This window comes from Rhinolophus sinicus, chromosome 16 (assembly GCF_057876585.1).
Source record: "Rhinolophus sinicus isolate RSI-liver-muscle chromosome 16, RSI-T2T, whole genome shotgun sequence".
NCBI lineage: Eukaryota > Metazoa > Chordata > Mammalia > Chiroptera > Rhinolophidae > Rhinolophus > Rhinolophus sinicus.
Window position 1 is genome coordinate 192,456,092 of NC_142516.1, and position 17,372 is coordinate 192,473,463.

General features: G+C 52.4%; 1 protein-coding gene across 6 annotated transcripts in view; it reads right to left on the reverse strand.

The window, feature by feature from the left end:
- The window catches only part of DLGAP2 (DLG associated protein 2), a 451,130-nt gene that overhangs the window by 88,943 nt on the left and 344,815 nt on the right, over positions 1-17,372 (reverse strand). For all 6 annotated transcript variants that reach the window (XM_074329261.2, XM_074329259.2, XM_074329260.2 and 3 more), the window contains one exon: positions 79-144. In XM_074329261.2, the coding sequence (XP_074185362.2) occupies positions 79-144 (66 nt within the window). The remainder of the gene's footprint in view (positions 1-78; positions 145-17,372) is intronic.

Here is a 17,372-nt window from a genome sequence, read left to right on the forward strand (position 1 = left end):
CGAGCGTGTGGTGACGCCCGAGCGTGTGGTGACGCCCGAGTGTGTGGTGCCGGCCGACGTGCGCGCTGAGCGCCCTACCTAGATCCTCCTCCTCCGGCTCTGGGAAGCTGATGCCCGGCTGGACCAGGTCCCCGCCGTCTTCCTCTGCAAAGAGAGAAACAAAGACACTGTTTAATCTGTGTCCGGCGAGACTGAGTTACACACAGCACATCGTCCACACTTCGCCATGGACAGTCAAACACGAGATGCGTTCACACTCATTCGTGTCACTGCTCAGAGCTGCACTTCATGCCGAAACCCCAGGGACAACCATGTCTTGTGTGAGCAGCACTCTGACCGCCCGTGTCTGCAGCGGCTCAGGCTGCGGCCAAGCGACTCTAAGCTCCACCTGTGGTTTCTCTTCAGGTTTATGAGGCTATCACATCAGAAGAGACTAGGGAAGGCCGGACGCTGTCACCTCCCCGCTCCCTCCCGCTGGTTGAGCCCAGCCCTGCCCAGCGCTGTCCAGAAAGCGCCCACCAGCTGGGACCTCCTTCCCAACAGCCAAAACCTGCAGGTCTATGTTAACGCATAACAGTTCATGTGCACTCGATTTTGCCCCAAACACAAGTCTCCTTCCTCCTCTTGGGACAACACTTGAGGTCACCGGCATTGAGCGACATCAGTGTGTGGCATGCTGGTGTGGGGGCTGCCTAGCACTGTCCCTCCCCTCCCAGATGGGTCGGCAGAGGCCAATGAGGTGAAGGGACCTGTTGTTTGTCCCCTAGTCCCTGGGGGCTAGACTAGAGATGTGCAGCCTCCACCTGCACTGTGCCCTGCAGATGTGACCTGGGCTGTGGGCACCGATACCCCACCCAGGACGGAACGTGAGGGGTGCCAGTCCTCCCGGAGATGGGGTGTCACTACATACATGACACATACGTCGCCATTTGGCATTGTTCCATAAATACCAAGAGAATTACAAACAGCCTCTACACATGCATCTGAGCAGGCGTCCCGCATTTCCGAGTAGGCTTTGAGGGAAATATGCCACATTTATGTCCTGCTGGTCACCACCAACCCAGTGAGGCACGTCAGTGTTGGAGAGCACGTTAGTGCATCGTGAGGAGACCCACTCCCACTGTTACCACCGTGGGCTCAGCAGCTGTGCGTGTGTCCTTTTCAGAAAGTTTGCAGGACGTCAAGAAAGGAGGATGTTTGGCTGTGGAAGAAGCTGCAGTGCCTCATGACATCTGCAGTCAAATCCCATTTTGTGGGCTCCCTCATCAGTGCTTTAAAAATACTTAGTTTTAGACATTGTAAGTATGTACGCCACGCTCACCTACACGTGTCATGCGTGAATGAGCTGAGTATTTCACAGACCAGCTGCGCCCTGGGTGCCCACCTGGCTGGGGCGTGGGGCACACACTTCCAGTCATGTGTCCCACTCATGAGCGCAGAGAGCACGGCACGAGGCCCAGGGGGGCGTGTTCTCGATTATTTAGAAATGTCCCTGCACTGTGACGCAGTGCTAATGAAGTGGGTTGCCATGGAGACCACAGTCGTCCCGCGGTCAGCATAATTAACTGAAAACAGTGAGTTGGGTCAGAATGGAATTAGGAGACAAAAATCACACACGAGTCCTCACTTTCACACCTTGCTTGTCCTTGGCGCTTTCATGGAATGAGCTGGCACGACGAGGCAGCATGACATTGTGGATTCCGGGGCTGTGCAGCTCGCAAGCACGCCCGCACTAAAGAGGCCAGAGGACAGAAGCTCACACTCAGTGTGCAAAGCTGTGCATGCAGTTGTGTGTTACGGGGGACGACTGCATGGCGCTAGAACGCACTCCAAGGACAGCATGTGTGTCTGTGGAGGCCGGGCCCGAGTTTACAGGCAGAAGTGATGACCTCTGATTTGTCCTTTGTCACCTCAACGTGAGGCCTGGAGGCAGCATCAGTCAGGCTGCAGCAGCGAGATGTGCGTGAGGCGCCTCAATGCTGCTGGGACGTAAGGACACTGATCTGCCATCGAGGCAACATGACACGGTGCACTTGTGAGCTCGACTGCAGCCCTCACACAGGGGCCATCCCGCTCCCCGCTCCTGTTTACCAGGCTGAGGTTAACTGTGAAAACATAATGACGGGCGCCAGCGTCATTCCACAGGAATACGGTGTTGCTGCCTTCACGAGTCTCGGGACCGGCCGTACAGTGCTAGGAGCCGGGGCACCTGGTACTTCCTCTCTGTCAGTCTCACAGTCTGGCCCAGTGGTTGCAGCAGCAGCATTTTCCAATGAGGAAACCGAGGACCATAGAGGCTGAGTACATCCCGTGAGGACACATAGCCACAGGAGGCCTGGCTGGTGCCACTGTCTCTCTCCACAAGACTGTGACGCTCCCACTGTGATCATGGTGTCTTACTTATGGAGATTCTGCACCGAGCTTCCTGGATCGGGCTTTCTTGGACTGATAAAAGGAATGACTGAACCCCATGAGGAAAGAGGCAGAAGCCATGAGAGCAATGATTTTGGGCAGGTGAGCGACAGGGTCAGGTGGTCCCGAGGAAGACTACCTTCCAAGAGGAAACCCAACTTTCATGAAACTCAGCGGATGTTTTTCTTCTGGTTAGAAGGCAGGCCTGTGTGTCAGGGCCCATCTGAGGAGAGGGTGCGGGGCTGTGTCCCTTCTGAGACAGGCTCGGGTGGGACCCACAGCTCATTCCTGTCTCGGCTGCACAGCATACCTCTGAACCCCCAGGGCTTGTCGTGTGCCTCACTGACACACACAAGAGCTACTGAACACCTGAGACCAGCTGGGTTTACTGAGTCGAATTTGGATAATGAGTGAGTCACCACATCTATCTGTGGACATGAGAGACACTTAACATACCAGGAGGTGGCCCTGCTGGGACAGACATGACAACTGTGGCTACAAGAAGCAACAGCGAGGCCTGGAAGATGAGACGATGCCGCTTTGGTGAGGCTGCAGACAAAAGCCACCGTCCTCCACAGGGAGCGTGCCACGGCTCGGGGACACACGTGATGTCAGCAGCTGCGTGAGGCTGGGCTTCAGCACACTGGACTCACGGGGCCGAAGGACCCCCTCCCGGGGATATTTCCACCGAGAAGGGACCTGTCATGGGCGTCACTGCTCATTCCAACTACCGAGGTGCTGCCGGTGACCTGAGGGGATGGAGATTTTCAAGCCCGAGACTCAGAGGCAGTGTAACAGATGGCGAGAGACAGAGCCGGGTCTGAAATGTCAGCCACGCACCACGCGAGACTTCATCACCTCTCGGGCCTGGTCCTCACCCTAAAGGTGGAGGTAATGCTTTCCTTCCAGCGGCTGAGCACCTGTCTTCCTCTCTCCACTGGATATAACTCGCAGGACCAGTGGTGTCTAAGCTGCTTGCGTTTCAATCCTGGAAAGTCAGGACCGGCACCAAGCCCCCCGACAGCCCTGCCTGGCCTGCTCCCGGTGTGCTCCTGGGCGATGCCTGACCTTGGCTGACCTTGCAGTGAGTGAGGCGTGTGAGAATCTGGGCACACGTCTGCACATAGTCCTGTCACTGTGACTCACTTCTGTCCCAGCCGCTCCACAGTTAGGCAGGAATAGCCGACATAGCACAATGGCCTCGGGAGGTCACATAACTTCCCTGAGGCCACATCTGGGACAGCCACTGGCTCTGAGCTCAGAAGCTCCCTTCCTTTTGGTTTCTGAAGAGGACAGCCACTTCCTTTCATTGATGGGATGATGTGCTTTCATCTGATGGGAGTGGAATCTGAGGCTTCTGCTATGAAATCAAGGTTTCAAAATCTGACCGACATCACCAAGGACTATATCTCGCATCCACCTGTGCCCGTGTGTCCTTGGGCTCCCGATGGGCCATGTCCCACTGTCTGTTCCATTCCCTTCCGTTCTAGCCCAGGGGACCATTCAGGCTCGCAGAAGCATTTCTCAAACCGCCGGGCACCTTGTACCTGCCTTTTCACCAGGTTCTGCGTTGTCTGAGGCACCTGGTCTACCTGCACCCTTCAGGTACATGCACACCTTGGGCTCTGCTCAGCTGGCCTCTGCCCTCCCTCATAGCTGCCCTTGAACCTGGTATTGTCTCCTGTCTGGGTGAGACGGCAGTGGGCGGTGGGGTCAAGTCACAAATTTTACCTGTAAAAACATGTCCCTGCCGTGTGACTGTGTCAAGAATCCGCTTCTCCTGCACAGAAAAGAGTCACGAGTGGTGTTAGTGTGGGCAGGACGACAGCAGCCACAGTGGCAGTGCCAGGCTGCAGGCAGGCGTGACAGGTGCCAGTGACTTCTGGGACACGCTTAGAGACACTTGGTGAAGTCAGTTTCGGAGAGAGTGCTGCACAGAGTTTGGCGACCTGACAGTCTGCCCAGCTTCTGGGTTCTTTTCATTCTTTCAAAGTTTACTTCTAAAGAAAGCATCTCGAGTCTACATTTCAGCCATTTCCCTAATGACAGGATTTGAAGGCTGCTGCGATTAAGGATTCATTTCTGCTCCGTGAAGACAAAGACCATGATTAGCTCTAAGGCTGCTTCCTCTTCCGTTTCATTCCCAGCTGCACCGCCAGCCCACACGCGGCCCCTGCGGTAATGACTACTAACGGCTTTTCTCTGAAAGCCACACAAGTGCTCATAATTTTATTTTCGACCGAGGAACAAGTGTCAGCAGAAGCTGGCCCTGATGTCTGCAGAATTTTCACTAACACTTAAATGTCACTTAAATCAGACAAAGAGAAAAACTCAGAGTCACTAATGATGCAACCCCACTCCACCAGGAAAGACAACAAATGGCTCCTGAAACAGGCGGCAGCTCCTAGTCGGGAGAGCAGGCACTGGCTCTCAGGCCACAGGACACGTGTGTGAACACCCCACCTCTCGGTTCCAAGCTTTGAGGGTCTCACCGAGTGATGTGAGCCAGCACCGCGCATTCAGATAAATCACAAAGTCCTCTTCAGGGAACCCAGGCATAGCTAAGCAACACTCACTCAGTTCTGAATTTCTCTGGACTCAGAAAAAAGACAAAAAGCTGACGCAAAAAGCACTGTTTCTTATTTAAATATCTGAAAGCTTCAAGATGAAATTGTGTCTGCTGTTAAACTTGAATATTATTCACTTCAAAAGTGACATGAATTATATTTTACATAATGTTTTAAATCTAAATTCCAAGCAAGTAGTGTTAAAGCTGTTAAACGACCATCTGTATTCAATAGGTTTTACACCGAAGTTCCCTTGAACTTTGTCCATCGTGTTTAAACTGGAAATGCTATTTTAAAGACAGAGCAAAGGGCATTTTACAAAGCTAAGAAAACCGTGGCCGGGGTATTTGGTGTTATCGCTTCCCACCTACGACGTCAAACAGGAGCCCCAGAGGGCAAAGTGGACAGAGGCAACCCAAACACGGTCCTCTCTCTGACGGCCAGTCACATCGGCTGTGTTAAGTCCGCCGTACAGCGGCTGGAGAACATGTTAGCTGAATTTGAATCTCTCATAACACAGGAGGATAGTGTTTTAGTACATCAACGCAATATCCATTGTTCATCGGAAGTCCTGGCTTGGCCGGTTGGGGGTGGAGCTGCGTCAGTTCACGTCACAGCTCAGAGGTGGGTCACTTGCTGTGTCTCCACCACCCCAGCAGAATGAACAAAGGAGTTTATTAAAGCCCTTCAGTCCACTCTCTCCCCCTTCAATGAAAACCCGGAGACCTGAGCACCCACCCACCTGGGAGCCCGCAGTGGCTGCCAGGCCTCCTCGGGCAGGCGCCCTGGGAATCACTGACTTTGCTTGTTCTGTTTCCTCTCATACCTCTGCTTCCTGGAGAGGGGTTGTCCTGGTTTTAACATGAAACACACACACACACACACACACACACACACACACACACACGGTCAACTTTTAAACACTCTTAAATTCCTTATTTGACCTACTGTTTTAATTTCCCACACCGACCTCTGCCTCTCTGTCCCACGTGGAGCTCCCACTTGGCAGGAGTAACGAAAGCTCTAGCTACTACTGTGCCCTTTCCTGGATTTTGTGCAATAACTTCAGGGTAGGTAGTGACACTCCATTTTTTCTTTCCTTAAAAAAACTGGCAAGCCTTGACTTTCAAATATCCAGTTAAAGTGGAATGGTTAAATAATTATGGTACAATCATAGCAGAGAATGTTAGAAGCTTAAGTGTTCTAGAAACTCCCAATGTAACGCTAAGGGAGAAAAGCCAAATGCAAATGCTGTACATTATGATCCTGGTTTTGCTCTGAGAAAATACGGGCGGCAATTTACCAAGATGCTAAGAGCACGTGGCCCCACCTGGAGGCATCAAGAGTACCTTTTCTTTTCTCTTTAAATACTCTGCACTTTCCAGATTGTCTTCAACCAGCCTGCATCTGTTTTATACAAAAGGAATTACAGCACACGTGCTGTTCAGTCTTCAGTAAAGACAAGATCCGACTTTTCCTCTTCACCGTAATTCGGTGGCCAGAATGGAGATGGATGGCGGTGACGTGTGGCCCCACCTTCCTTAGTCAAGGCCAGTGCCCACGTCCTGCCCCCTGGTTGCCGTAAACAGCGGCAGAGTTAAGCTTCAGAAAGAAGCTTGGACGAGTGAGCTGCCCACCTGTGCAGCCAGTGCCTGAGTGCCCTCTTGGCGTGGACGCGGCGTGAGGGACTTGTGAGCACTGAGGGGAGGATGGTGCCATCCCCACGCTCCACTGCGTGCATCCTGCTTCCTCTGTCCTCTGACTAGCAGCTCACTGGTCCCCACCAGCTGCTCAGAGGTCAGCGTGGACTGTCCTCTGGGGCCCGTGATCCAGGCCCTACTTATGCTTCCCTGGGTTCTCTTTCTGTTCCACCTGTCACACACGCAGGGCTTCTCGGGCATCTAAAGAGGCAACTTTTGAGGCCAACTCTGAGAACTGTCACACGTGGGTTCCTTACAGAAACGGAAGTAGTTGCAAAAGTTAAGAGCAGAGTCCATCGGGTCAGTGAGGTCCCATCAAGGGTCTTCCCGGGACCTCCCGCAGGAGGAGGGTGTGTGTGAGCGGTAGCTAGGAGACCACGCGCCCATGTTCCCTCACCCACCCTGAGCCTAAACCAGGTTCCCCAGCCCATGCTCAGCCCTTTTGTTGCTGTGTCTGGTCACTGAGTCACTGACCACAATGACCTCAGAGACAGGAGTCTCACTATCTGAGTAGTTCAGATGAATCGTTATTATATCCATTTTGCAAATGAGGAAAGTGAGCTTCAGAGACGTATGTAATTCACCTGAAATCCTGTGACTTCTCACGGAAGTGCTAAGATTAGAAGCTGGGCCCTGAATCCCTCCCCAGCCCACATCCTCCAGTGCTGCCGTCGCCTCTCACTGCCCATCTGTCTGCCGGGACCGGCGGCCACCAGTGGCTCAGGCTGGGTAGCTGCTTAGGACCCGTTGCTGGACGGACAGGTAGTGGGGACATAACCCGTGTCCTCGGCACCTCTTTACGTGGCTCTCAACCCTTTCTTAGCGGTCCGAAGGCCCACTCTCCTCTTCCAGGTCTTCTTGAAAACACTTCTTTTCCGGCATTAAAAATCTGGGCTCAGAAAAGATGCGCAGAACTCAGTCAGACTGAAGTGCAAATGGATCCACCGCTGCCAATTCCAGGAACCGCGTGTGCACACTGACGGGAGGGGCATGTGGGAGGGGCCCCAGCTGTCCACTGGCCACACTGGGCTCATCCGGAGTCCCAAGGACCCCTGCCTGAGGAGCTGCACAGCTCTGACTGTGTCACGGACTCGTCTTAGGCTATTAAAATTCCTTCTTAAAATATTATGCAAAATATAATACCGTCACATTCCCTGTTCACTGAACCCAGCATTTCCTGGAAGCAGAAGGTGGCAGAGATTCCGCGAGTGAGGCAGGGTTCCCGGCTCTCTGCCCATCCCCTAACCCCCTAGTCGTGTGCAAATGACACTGCCGCTCAGCACCTACTGACATTCCACCAGCGACTCAAGTCAACAGACCTTGATGACGGACACTGAGTTTTGAGGGCAGGGATACATGCTAGGGACGCAGAGTGTGGCAGGAAAATGAGAGAAAAACAAGTGATTGCTGTATAGTGACGTAGTTCAGGAACAGACATGTGCGCCAGTGAGGACGTTATGTTGCTCTGCGGATGGGGATCATTTAAAAATCACACCTTTAACTCTTTTTAAAATTTATTATCTTCAGTTGTTGCACAGACTTAACACAATTGTGTATAAAATTCGTTATATAAATTTATATATTGAAACACTTCATAGCCAAAATAGTTTATTCTTATTTTCTAAAAGAAAACAATTTCAAAAATTTGATTTGTGGTTGGTCGTTTCTGACCCTGAACTTCTGTAAACGCCCACTTTCAGTCCTATGAGCCATCAACCTGAATTTGATCCATAGCCCCCAGCTTAGCTATTACTCACGTATCCACTTTGGATGTTAATATCAGGAATAACATTTGTTAAAAATGACAGACAAAACTAGCTACCTATTATTCATCGACAAATCATGCCTAAGGCATCATTTATTTATTTTGTTTTGTAAATACATCACACATCAAGTTTCATCGCGGGAAACAAAGTCAGTACAAGGTGTCATGGCAGCACCTGGACTGCAATTCATTTTCCAAGCCCTCGGATTCCAGGTCAATTTGCTTTAACCAGTTACGTGGGCCCTGACGTGAGACGTGACTGAGACATGACTGACGTGGCTGCATGCTGTGCTGGCGTGGCAGCCCCAATAGTTTCCTTCTACCCAGCTGGCTGGTTTGTGGGTCACCCAGAGACACGGGGCGGGGGGTCTCTGGTGCTCCCGTCTGTTAGTGCGTCCTGAGAGCAGAGTTGCACAGATGCACATGCTTAACGCCATGTTTGGGACACAAACGCACGGCTCTTTCATGCCAGGCTCACTGGCCGCACATCTGCCTTCAGGTGGGTATGTTTTCTGTAATGAAAACCCTGCACCTTCATCCCATGTGGCCTGAAGCTGTCACCTGGGGCTGGGAAGAGCAAGGCCTAGATGACTGGTGCTGCTGTGGCCCCACGTGGCTGCGAAGCCTGTGCCTGCCCCGCACTTCCCTCCTGGGCTCGGGTGGTGCTGGGCAGACAGCCTTCCAGCCAGCGTCCTCGCTCTCACACTGCCTGGGACATGGCGGCCCCCACGCAGGTCCCGGTGCGGCCGCCTCACTGAGTCAGAGGCCACGAGGCGGCACGGCACAGGCGGCCTCCAGGACCCCCCCGCCCCCGTGGTCCGGGCCCCCCACAGTCCCCAGCACCTGTGAGCACAGGGACCCCACGGCCTCCCACCTGTCACAGCACGAAAGCTGACATGCTCAGATCCAGGCAGAAGCACATTCTAGTTTCTATGATTTGGGCAACTAACGTGAGCCTCAGTTCCCTCATCTGTGAATGGGGGTATTTTGAAGATGAGGTGAGAAAAGCCCACAGGAAGCCCTTTAGCAGCATGTGTGGCACTAACACCCTCAGCCTGTTTCCTTCTCTGCCTGACGCCTCCATGGAGAGTCACACAGGTCTCAGAAGACGCAGCCCCTCAGCCCCCCGAGCGGCCCGGGAGGTGCTGGCCCGAGCGCAGCCTGGGACACAGCGGCTGAGACAGACGCACACAGGAGAGTCTGGGGTCCTGAGGCCAACGGCATTCACCTGATCTCCATGACCGTCCTGTGCCTCCGTCTGTCCGGTGGCTCAGCACCTGCCTCGGGGGCCCAACAAGCACCTGGGGGCTGCCAGCGCCACCAGGCCAGCAGGCACCACCCCTTCCAGACCCACTGTCTGCACATGACGATGCCCACTGCTTGGACACGAGCTGAGTGTGCTGCTCTGCGTCTCTTTCCCGCCAGCAGTGTCACACTCACAGCTCCACAGGGGGCTTCCAGGAACTGGAAGGTGCATGGCTGCTTCTAAAAGCATTGTTGCATTTGAATGATAGACACGTCCTCCGGGCTCTAAGCTGCTTTTAAAGTGTACAGCAGGTCTGGCTAGTCAATCCAATTTGAATTACACTAAACAGCTTATGGTAATTTTCTGGCAAGACGAGAGAAAAGGAAGACAGAAATACACGTTGTAACAGAAAAATGACAGGGCAGCTGCACTGAAATCACCCCCATTTTCCAAGCTCATTTTGGAAGTTTCCTGTTAAGTTCTCTTCGTCTGTGTCCACAGAATTCTCCACAGCTCTGTAACAGAGGCCGTGGAGACACCTGATGTTAACTGGTAATTTTCACCCTCAATTATTCTTTCTCATCAGAATTTAAGATAAAATCTTGTTATTGGCATTGCAGCCATGATGGCAAATAAACTTCCAACAAGGCCGACCGACATGAGAATGAGAGATGGGCAGACGTCGGGAGGAAGCCATGATGAATTGCTAAGGGGACAAATCGGTGTTCTGTTGCCAGGAAGTGTTTTGATCCAGTCTGGTGACTCAGTTTCAGAGAACGTGAAAGAATCTCAGAAGCCATTTAATGATCTAAACTGTCCCGCTCCTCAAATATGATGGTCAGCGAGGGCTGGTTTACTTTTTCACAGGTGTCTCTCCCATCAGAATTTATCAGCTAATAGTATGAATATTTTTGTAGCAATGCCAACGGCTATTTCAAACAGAAATCCCCGTGCAGCTCTTACCTCGGTCGCTATCAGTTTCATGAGCTGGAGTAGAAGAACCCACGCGGTTCCGAGTCATCCGAGTGTCCTCTGAGCTCCCGGGTCGGCGTGTGGGGTTACCACCCAACGATGTGTTGCCCACAGTGAAAACCCCACATGCCATGAAGCACGCCAGAGGTCACCTGGCAGTTCTGAGGCCACACCTTCCGCTCGCAGGTGTAAGTGGCCTCTTTTTCTTCCCAGCACCTCTGGGCATGAGGATGCCCAGGACTCAGTGTCTTTACAAAATAACCACCATTGAAGTTCCTTTCCTAAACTACAAATGCTGAATGAACACTGGATCGCGTGCCTGCTTACTCTGCTGGACAAGGTCTGGTGCAGGTCTGATGGCTGAGCAGTTCTCCACGCACGAAGTCTAACCATCTGCACTGATGCTGGTTAGCGGTTTACTCAAAATGTCGTGGCACTTCTGGGGCCCCGCTGCCCCCGCTCATGCGGCAGGTGCCAACGGGCACAGCATCCAGCTCCCACCTCACCCAACCTGCCGGTGAGCACACAGGGCTCCCGCCTTTTCTAAATAAGGATTTAAATTCTGATTGCTATACGACTGCTGTTTTGAATCTAACAGGTGCTCATCAATGAACAATCTGTGGCAAATGACAGTTTCCAGGCTCAGGAAAACGACCCCTGGAAACTCAACACCTACTGTCCCCATGTCCCCACTGATTTTGAGGGCAGATGCCATGTCCTAGGAGAGGCCCCTGTGGACGCTCTCTGCATTCTGCACGGCAGTAAGCCTCAGGGTCCAGGCCACGCAGCGCTGGGAAGGAGTCTGAAGTTCTGCAAATGTGCAAGCGATGCCACACACTAGGTCTCAGCCACTACGGTCCCCTCCTCACTGTGGGAGCAGATCCCACAGCGATACTTGCTGGAGCTCGAGGTGGGTCACTTCCTGAAAACCCCCTGAGATGCCCCATGGAGTCCCCGGGGCCTCACACCACCACAAAGCCCGTCTCTTCCTACTTCCTGAGTCAGGTCCCAAGACACAGCCAAGCCCACGGATGGGCCCTCCCTGCTGCTCCCCGGCCTGACCTCAGCTGCTGGCCATGCGGAGCTGCTCGCAAGCTCACAGGAGGGCCATTCAGGGTAGGGATGGCCTACGGACAGCGGGCCACATGCCGGCTAAGAGCATGGGACAGCTCCAAGGTTCCTCTGCCTGACACCTGGCTTCCCTCTGTCAGCTGTCTCCCTCTGACTGGCTGCTCTGGCCCAATGCCCCAGGGACGTCCCCCAGTCTCCACCCAGACCAACGGCCACCTGCGGGGACTATGGTCACCTCGCGCAATTCGGTATTCATGACAGAGACGCTGGTGGCTCAGCTGCTGAGGGACGACTGCCTCCAGGTCAGCTGTCTGCCCCCAGCTGTGTTGGTGAGATCGCAGAGGATGCAGCTAGGAGAACAGGGGCCCTGTTTGCCAGGAATAGGGGAGCAGGGAGCAGACACTGCTGGGCCAGTGGACACTGTATGGCTTGTCCCTCTGGAGCTTTCCTGACTAGTCACAGGTTTTACTGGGGAACCGTAACAAAGAATGCATTTGATGGCTTGACCTGTGGATGTGCACTAAATTCTAACTGCTATTATTTCCACAAATTCTTTATGAAGTCATGTGATGACTTTCAACAAATGCTAAACTATACTTCACGTATAGAAAGTGATACAAACGAAGCATGACAGCACAGGGCAGAGAACGGCAAATACCACGTGGCTTCATAACCGATAACACAGCCCACTCTTTTCCTGTCCAGGGATCGAGAAGTGGACCAGTGGCTTTTCACGTTTCTTTCCACATGAAGCAATGATGGAAAAGCAATTGTTCTGGGCTTAAAACCATCTTTAAACCCACATATTCCATAAAATGTGACATAAGCAATATGACTTTCCCCAAACTGCCACGTAAGCATTTTGCTCAGGTGACAGGGATCACCAAGCACTGGGACGTCTCTCTCCCGTGAGCACAGTTCTTGGTGACCAGCCATGAAGACGCCATTAGCTTTCTCCCGAGGAAGAGCCACTGGATCCCAATGGAGGGGCTCAGGCTGGGTAAGGGGGTGAGCGGTTCAGGGGCTGGTCCTGAAACCTCCTCCCAGCTGGTTGTTCCCAACAATTGTGGTGACATGGCCAGGTGACCATGTCACGTCCGTGGGGCGGGGTTAAAGCCCCAGCGCAGGGGAGGCTCGATGGTACCTAAGATGAGTTTAATTTTCTGGGCCGGTTGAGGAGTCAGGGATTTTATTTTTTAAATTCATTTCCAAGCCTTCAGTGCCTTAGAAAATAAAATCCAATTATGTCATTAACTTTGACTTTTCTGCCTAAGATTTTTCTGGGAAAAGTTTTTTGCCATTGGAAAGAAGAGTATATTTCCCATTTCCCCCTTGGACTGGTGTGGGGACTGCTGTCTGGTCACTTATTCAACTATTCTGTGTGCTGATGGCACTGGACACGGACCATGTAGGAAGTATGTGAAGACCACACCCCAGGAGACTCCCTAAACGCACTCATTTTTGTTGTTCTTTTTTTTTTGTTAACATGAACTCTTGATTTGGCCAATCATTTGGAAATGTGATGGGTCAACAGCTGCCCTGGGGGCTGGCCTAAACCACCATCTTCTTTCTGGGTTTAGGTCGTGTCAAGGCAAAGCGTGTGCACCCGCCCCACCCTTCTTTGAATGTAGCTGAGTGTATGGCACAAAATGTCCCCTTTCATGAAAATGCAGAGGGAACTCTCTAAATCACGCGTGAGGTCTGAAGAGCAAACCCTGCGTCTGGAGGCTCCAGGCACTCAGCGGCCCCCAGCGTTTCCTGCATCATCAGAGCTCAGGTGCGAGAGGGGCGAGGGGGGCACGGTGTCAGGAGACTGCAGATTCCGACCTCAGGGCAACTGCAGGGCCATGGGAGATGACCGCCCTCCCTGGGCACTGACTGTCCCTCTGTACATGGGGACAATATCCATTCCTGCAGTACAGGCCTTGTGAGGATCCAACAGTAACATACGGAAAACATTTGCAACAGGGACCGGACTTTACTAGAAAAGAAAGTCACAGCAGCACAACCCAGTTCAGACATGCAGCTCAGACACTTTCCCTATGAATCCCACAGCTTTCCAAGCTTCCCTCCACACAAAGGCTCCACACCGATGTCTTCACTGCAAAGCTCTGTGGGCCACCCACACCAACACATCGACAGCAGCGAGGGCCTCGGGGCTTCTGAGGAGGCGCCAGGCAGGGCCAGGCTGAGTCCATGACGTCTCCGTCTTAGGGCTGGCCGACCCCTTCACAACAGGGATGCAAGGAACCAGTGACTTTCCAGAATGAGACACAGGCCTACAGCTGGTCGCTTCCAGGACTCAATACACAGGGGAAGGGAAATGCAAAGCTCTTCTTCTGCATCACAAATCAGGTCCCCCATCTAGCAGACCCCTCACCCTACCCCCTTAAGGAATGGGCCCAATTGCCAGGTCCCCATTTCCAATTCACGAACGGCTACACATGCCAAGCATTTTCCCCCATGGGCTACGTTTCAGGGTAGAGCACCTCATGCAAAAACATACAAGGCTATTTCTGTCCTACACACACCCGGGGCCTGAGTGCTCACTGCCACGCACTTACTGTGCCCACAGCTCCTGGGTGCACGTTGTGGTGGCTGAGTCCAGAGTTAGGAAGCACCTTCAGCTTTTGAAACGTAACAACATTTTAGACTTGACCATCTCTGGGACCTACTGTCACCCGGTCACAGGACAAACACTCTGCTGAGCAGCAGCTGTCCTGTCATTAGTCTGTTGGCCCTGCTGCTGCTGGTGTTATGGGACCTGAGGAGGTGGCTCAATTTGATAGCTCCAGAGACATTTGTGGAACGTTAATAAGTTAGTATTTCCCTGAAGATTATGTTCCATTAGTCCTGGTTGGCTAACCATGCATTCTGACCTTGGGCTTCTCCCTCAGTTCCACAGCTTGTCTTAAGGCACCTCTCCTTCACCTGTGCCTGGCTAACAACCAGACTTCACTAAGGAGCAGGATCGAACAGCGACCCTTCTGTGAGGAGGCGTTCCTGGACTACCAGACAAAATAACACCAGCTCCAACCCAGGTCAACAGGAGACATGCATTGAATATATTAAGTGTGGTCTCCGGGAGGAAGAGTGACCAGGAATTATGGGCAGCCATGGGCTTGCAAAGGACAGCTGGGGTTTAAAGCTGGTCTTCATATTCTGGGGAACGTTATAAAAGTATATGGAAATCATTGATGACCAAGCAAGCTGTATTTACACACAACACTTTTACACAAGTTGAGCTGGTCCATGACCTCCTAGTGCCCATCTGTGCCGAGTACAAATCCCCAGTGTCAAGGGAGGGCAGACGGTAGCCTGGAAACAGGTCACAGGAAGTCATCTGATGTTTCAGGCCAAAGAAGAAATAAACAACGATGCAAATTGGCTCTTTTGTAAGAGGAATGCAACAAAATGAACAGACAGCCAAGGTTACAACAAGAGAGAGTGTTTAGTTAACAGCATTTACGGTCACCTGAGCACCAACTCAGAGTTGTCAGCAAAAATGCTTTCTTGAAAACTTGGTGCTGAATTATGTAGGCCACAACTGCCTGTTTGGTCAAATCTGCATAAAATCCCAAACAGATTTCATCTGGAAACCAGCTGGAGGCACCAGCCCCGTTCTCGTGGGCCTCCTGCCCGCTGTCATATGGTGATGGTCCCGTTAGCAAGGCCACAAATTCCAATGGCGACAGCATTTTAATTGATGGGTTAAGACATGGTGAGTACAGTAAAAGATGACAATTGGGGGGAAAAGGTGGGTGATTTCTGAAGGTCACATTAACCCATTACATACAAAGAATGTACGTACAACTGTACTTACAGGGGTTGATAAACAAAACCCAAACCCAACTGCACCTGCGCACCTGCCCCCTCGGAAACGACCAGCACCGCGGGCTCTGTCCGAGGTGCTGAATCAGCGAGGAGCCACTTTCATTCTGACAGCTGCTCCCCGACGGGTTTGTGTGGGTTTGGGTTATCACTTCATCAGGCACCATTTCTTCTTCCCACCTTTTGAATTATTCTGGGCCCCATAATGTAATTTCCTGTTGGCTCTGAGTCTGTGAACCCATAATAATCCATATGCTTAGTCACGAGAAAGTAAATGTCAGGGAAGTAAATAAGCCACTTTGGAGGCATGCTCCCGAGCAGATGGCTGTTCATCCTGGCTGTGGACAGGGGACTCAGGGGACACTACATATGGGGCCTGACAGACGCTGGGAAGATGATTGACATGGCCCAGCGTGCACAAGCCAGAGATTCAAGAACAGAGCACCACTCCTCACCATTAGGACTGAATGGAAGTTCATGCCACGCAGGATGGGCGAGTTCCGGCGATGCGGAGGGAAGCGTCTTTAAGAGGCGAGGCCAGGTGTGTGAGGACACAGAGCAGCAACGTGCGTAGTGGCAGCTGCCTTACGCAGCATTTGCCACGAACACCACTCCTGGAATGGTTTTCTACTGCCTGTCTCAGTGTTTTATGTGTTGGTGGGTGCCGTCCAGCCTTTATCCAAACACCTGAGCTAGGACACAGGGCGGGGTCTCAGGTCTTGGCTCCTTTGGTCCCATGGGCAGGAGATCTGGGAATAGCTTTCTTCAGTGTGTCCCCCACCTGACTCCACCCCCTTACCCCACCCCCCCACCATTGGCACCCCATTCAATGAGCCAAATCCTCCTTAAGCACAAGGTTATCTGCGTAGAGCGAGCAGGAGGAAGGGGATCAATTCCACGTGGGCCAGGTGCTGTTCTGCATGAGCCTCCTAAGAAGGAGCCTGTCTGTAGGTCTGGGGACTCCTGACTATCACCGAGACACGGAGGTCACAGTGCACAGCTGCTTGTAGCACACACGGGATAAGAAGCCGGATGGAACGCAGGGCTGCACGCGTGGGGGCGGACCCCAAGGCAAGCCACCACCAAAATCTGCATTGGGGGAGGAGCCGAGAGGAAGTGTGTGATCAAAATATCCAAGCTGGTCTCAGCAGAAATTAGCCTGACTCAGCTAAAGAGCCACATGCTGTGCTCAGCTAAACTATGAGGAATTAGAAGGCACACAGGAGAGGAGACCCAGCGACATCCCCAGAGCACAGAGCAAAGAAGGGTAATTATGAGCATTATGAGACTAGGTTTATTTTTAACACGGCCTTAAGCATGCTGCAGGAACAGTTAGGCTCACACTGCTTTTCTCACATACGTGTAACGGGAGCAAGGCTTCAGAGGACGGTAGGAAAGCATCGGCGTGCTTCTTCAAAAACTTCCCAAAACTGAACAAAAGCATTTCATGCTAAAGGACTCCCCGAGGCAGCCTTGCTTTCATGACGCGTCTCCAATCCAGACCTTAGCGAGACCCGTGTGTGTCTGACTCCACATCACGGGTGGTCTCGCTGTGTGGGCACCACTCACCGTGTCCCTGGGAACGATGCCAGCACAGCAGGGACACCCCTTCTGAAGAATGCCTGGGGCCCCAGCATTTCTTCACTCTAAAGGATGTCAGCTAGCTCTGCCTACGGCAAGATCAGACTGTGCAAGAGTGACTACAGAAGATACTTTCCTTTTTAGTGAAGAGAAGGCACTGCTGAGATTTTCTAGAGAGGAAAAAAAAAAAGGAACCTGAAATTTGGATCTTTCCATTTGGTAAGCAA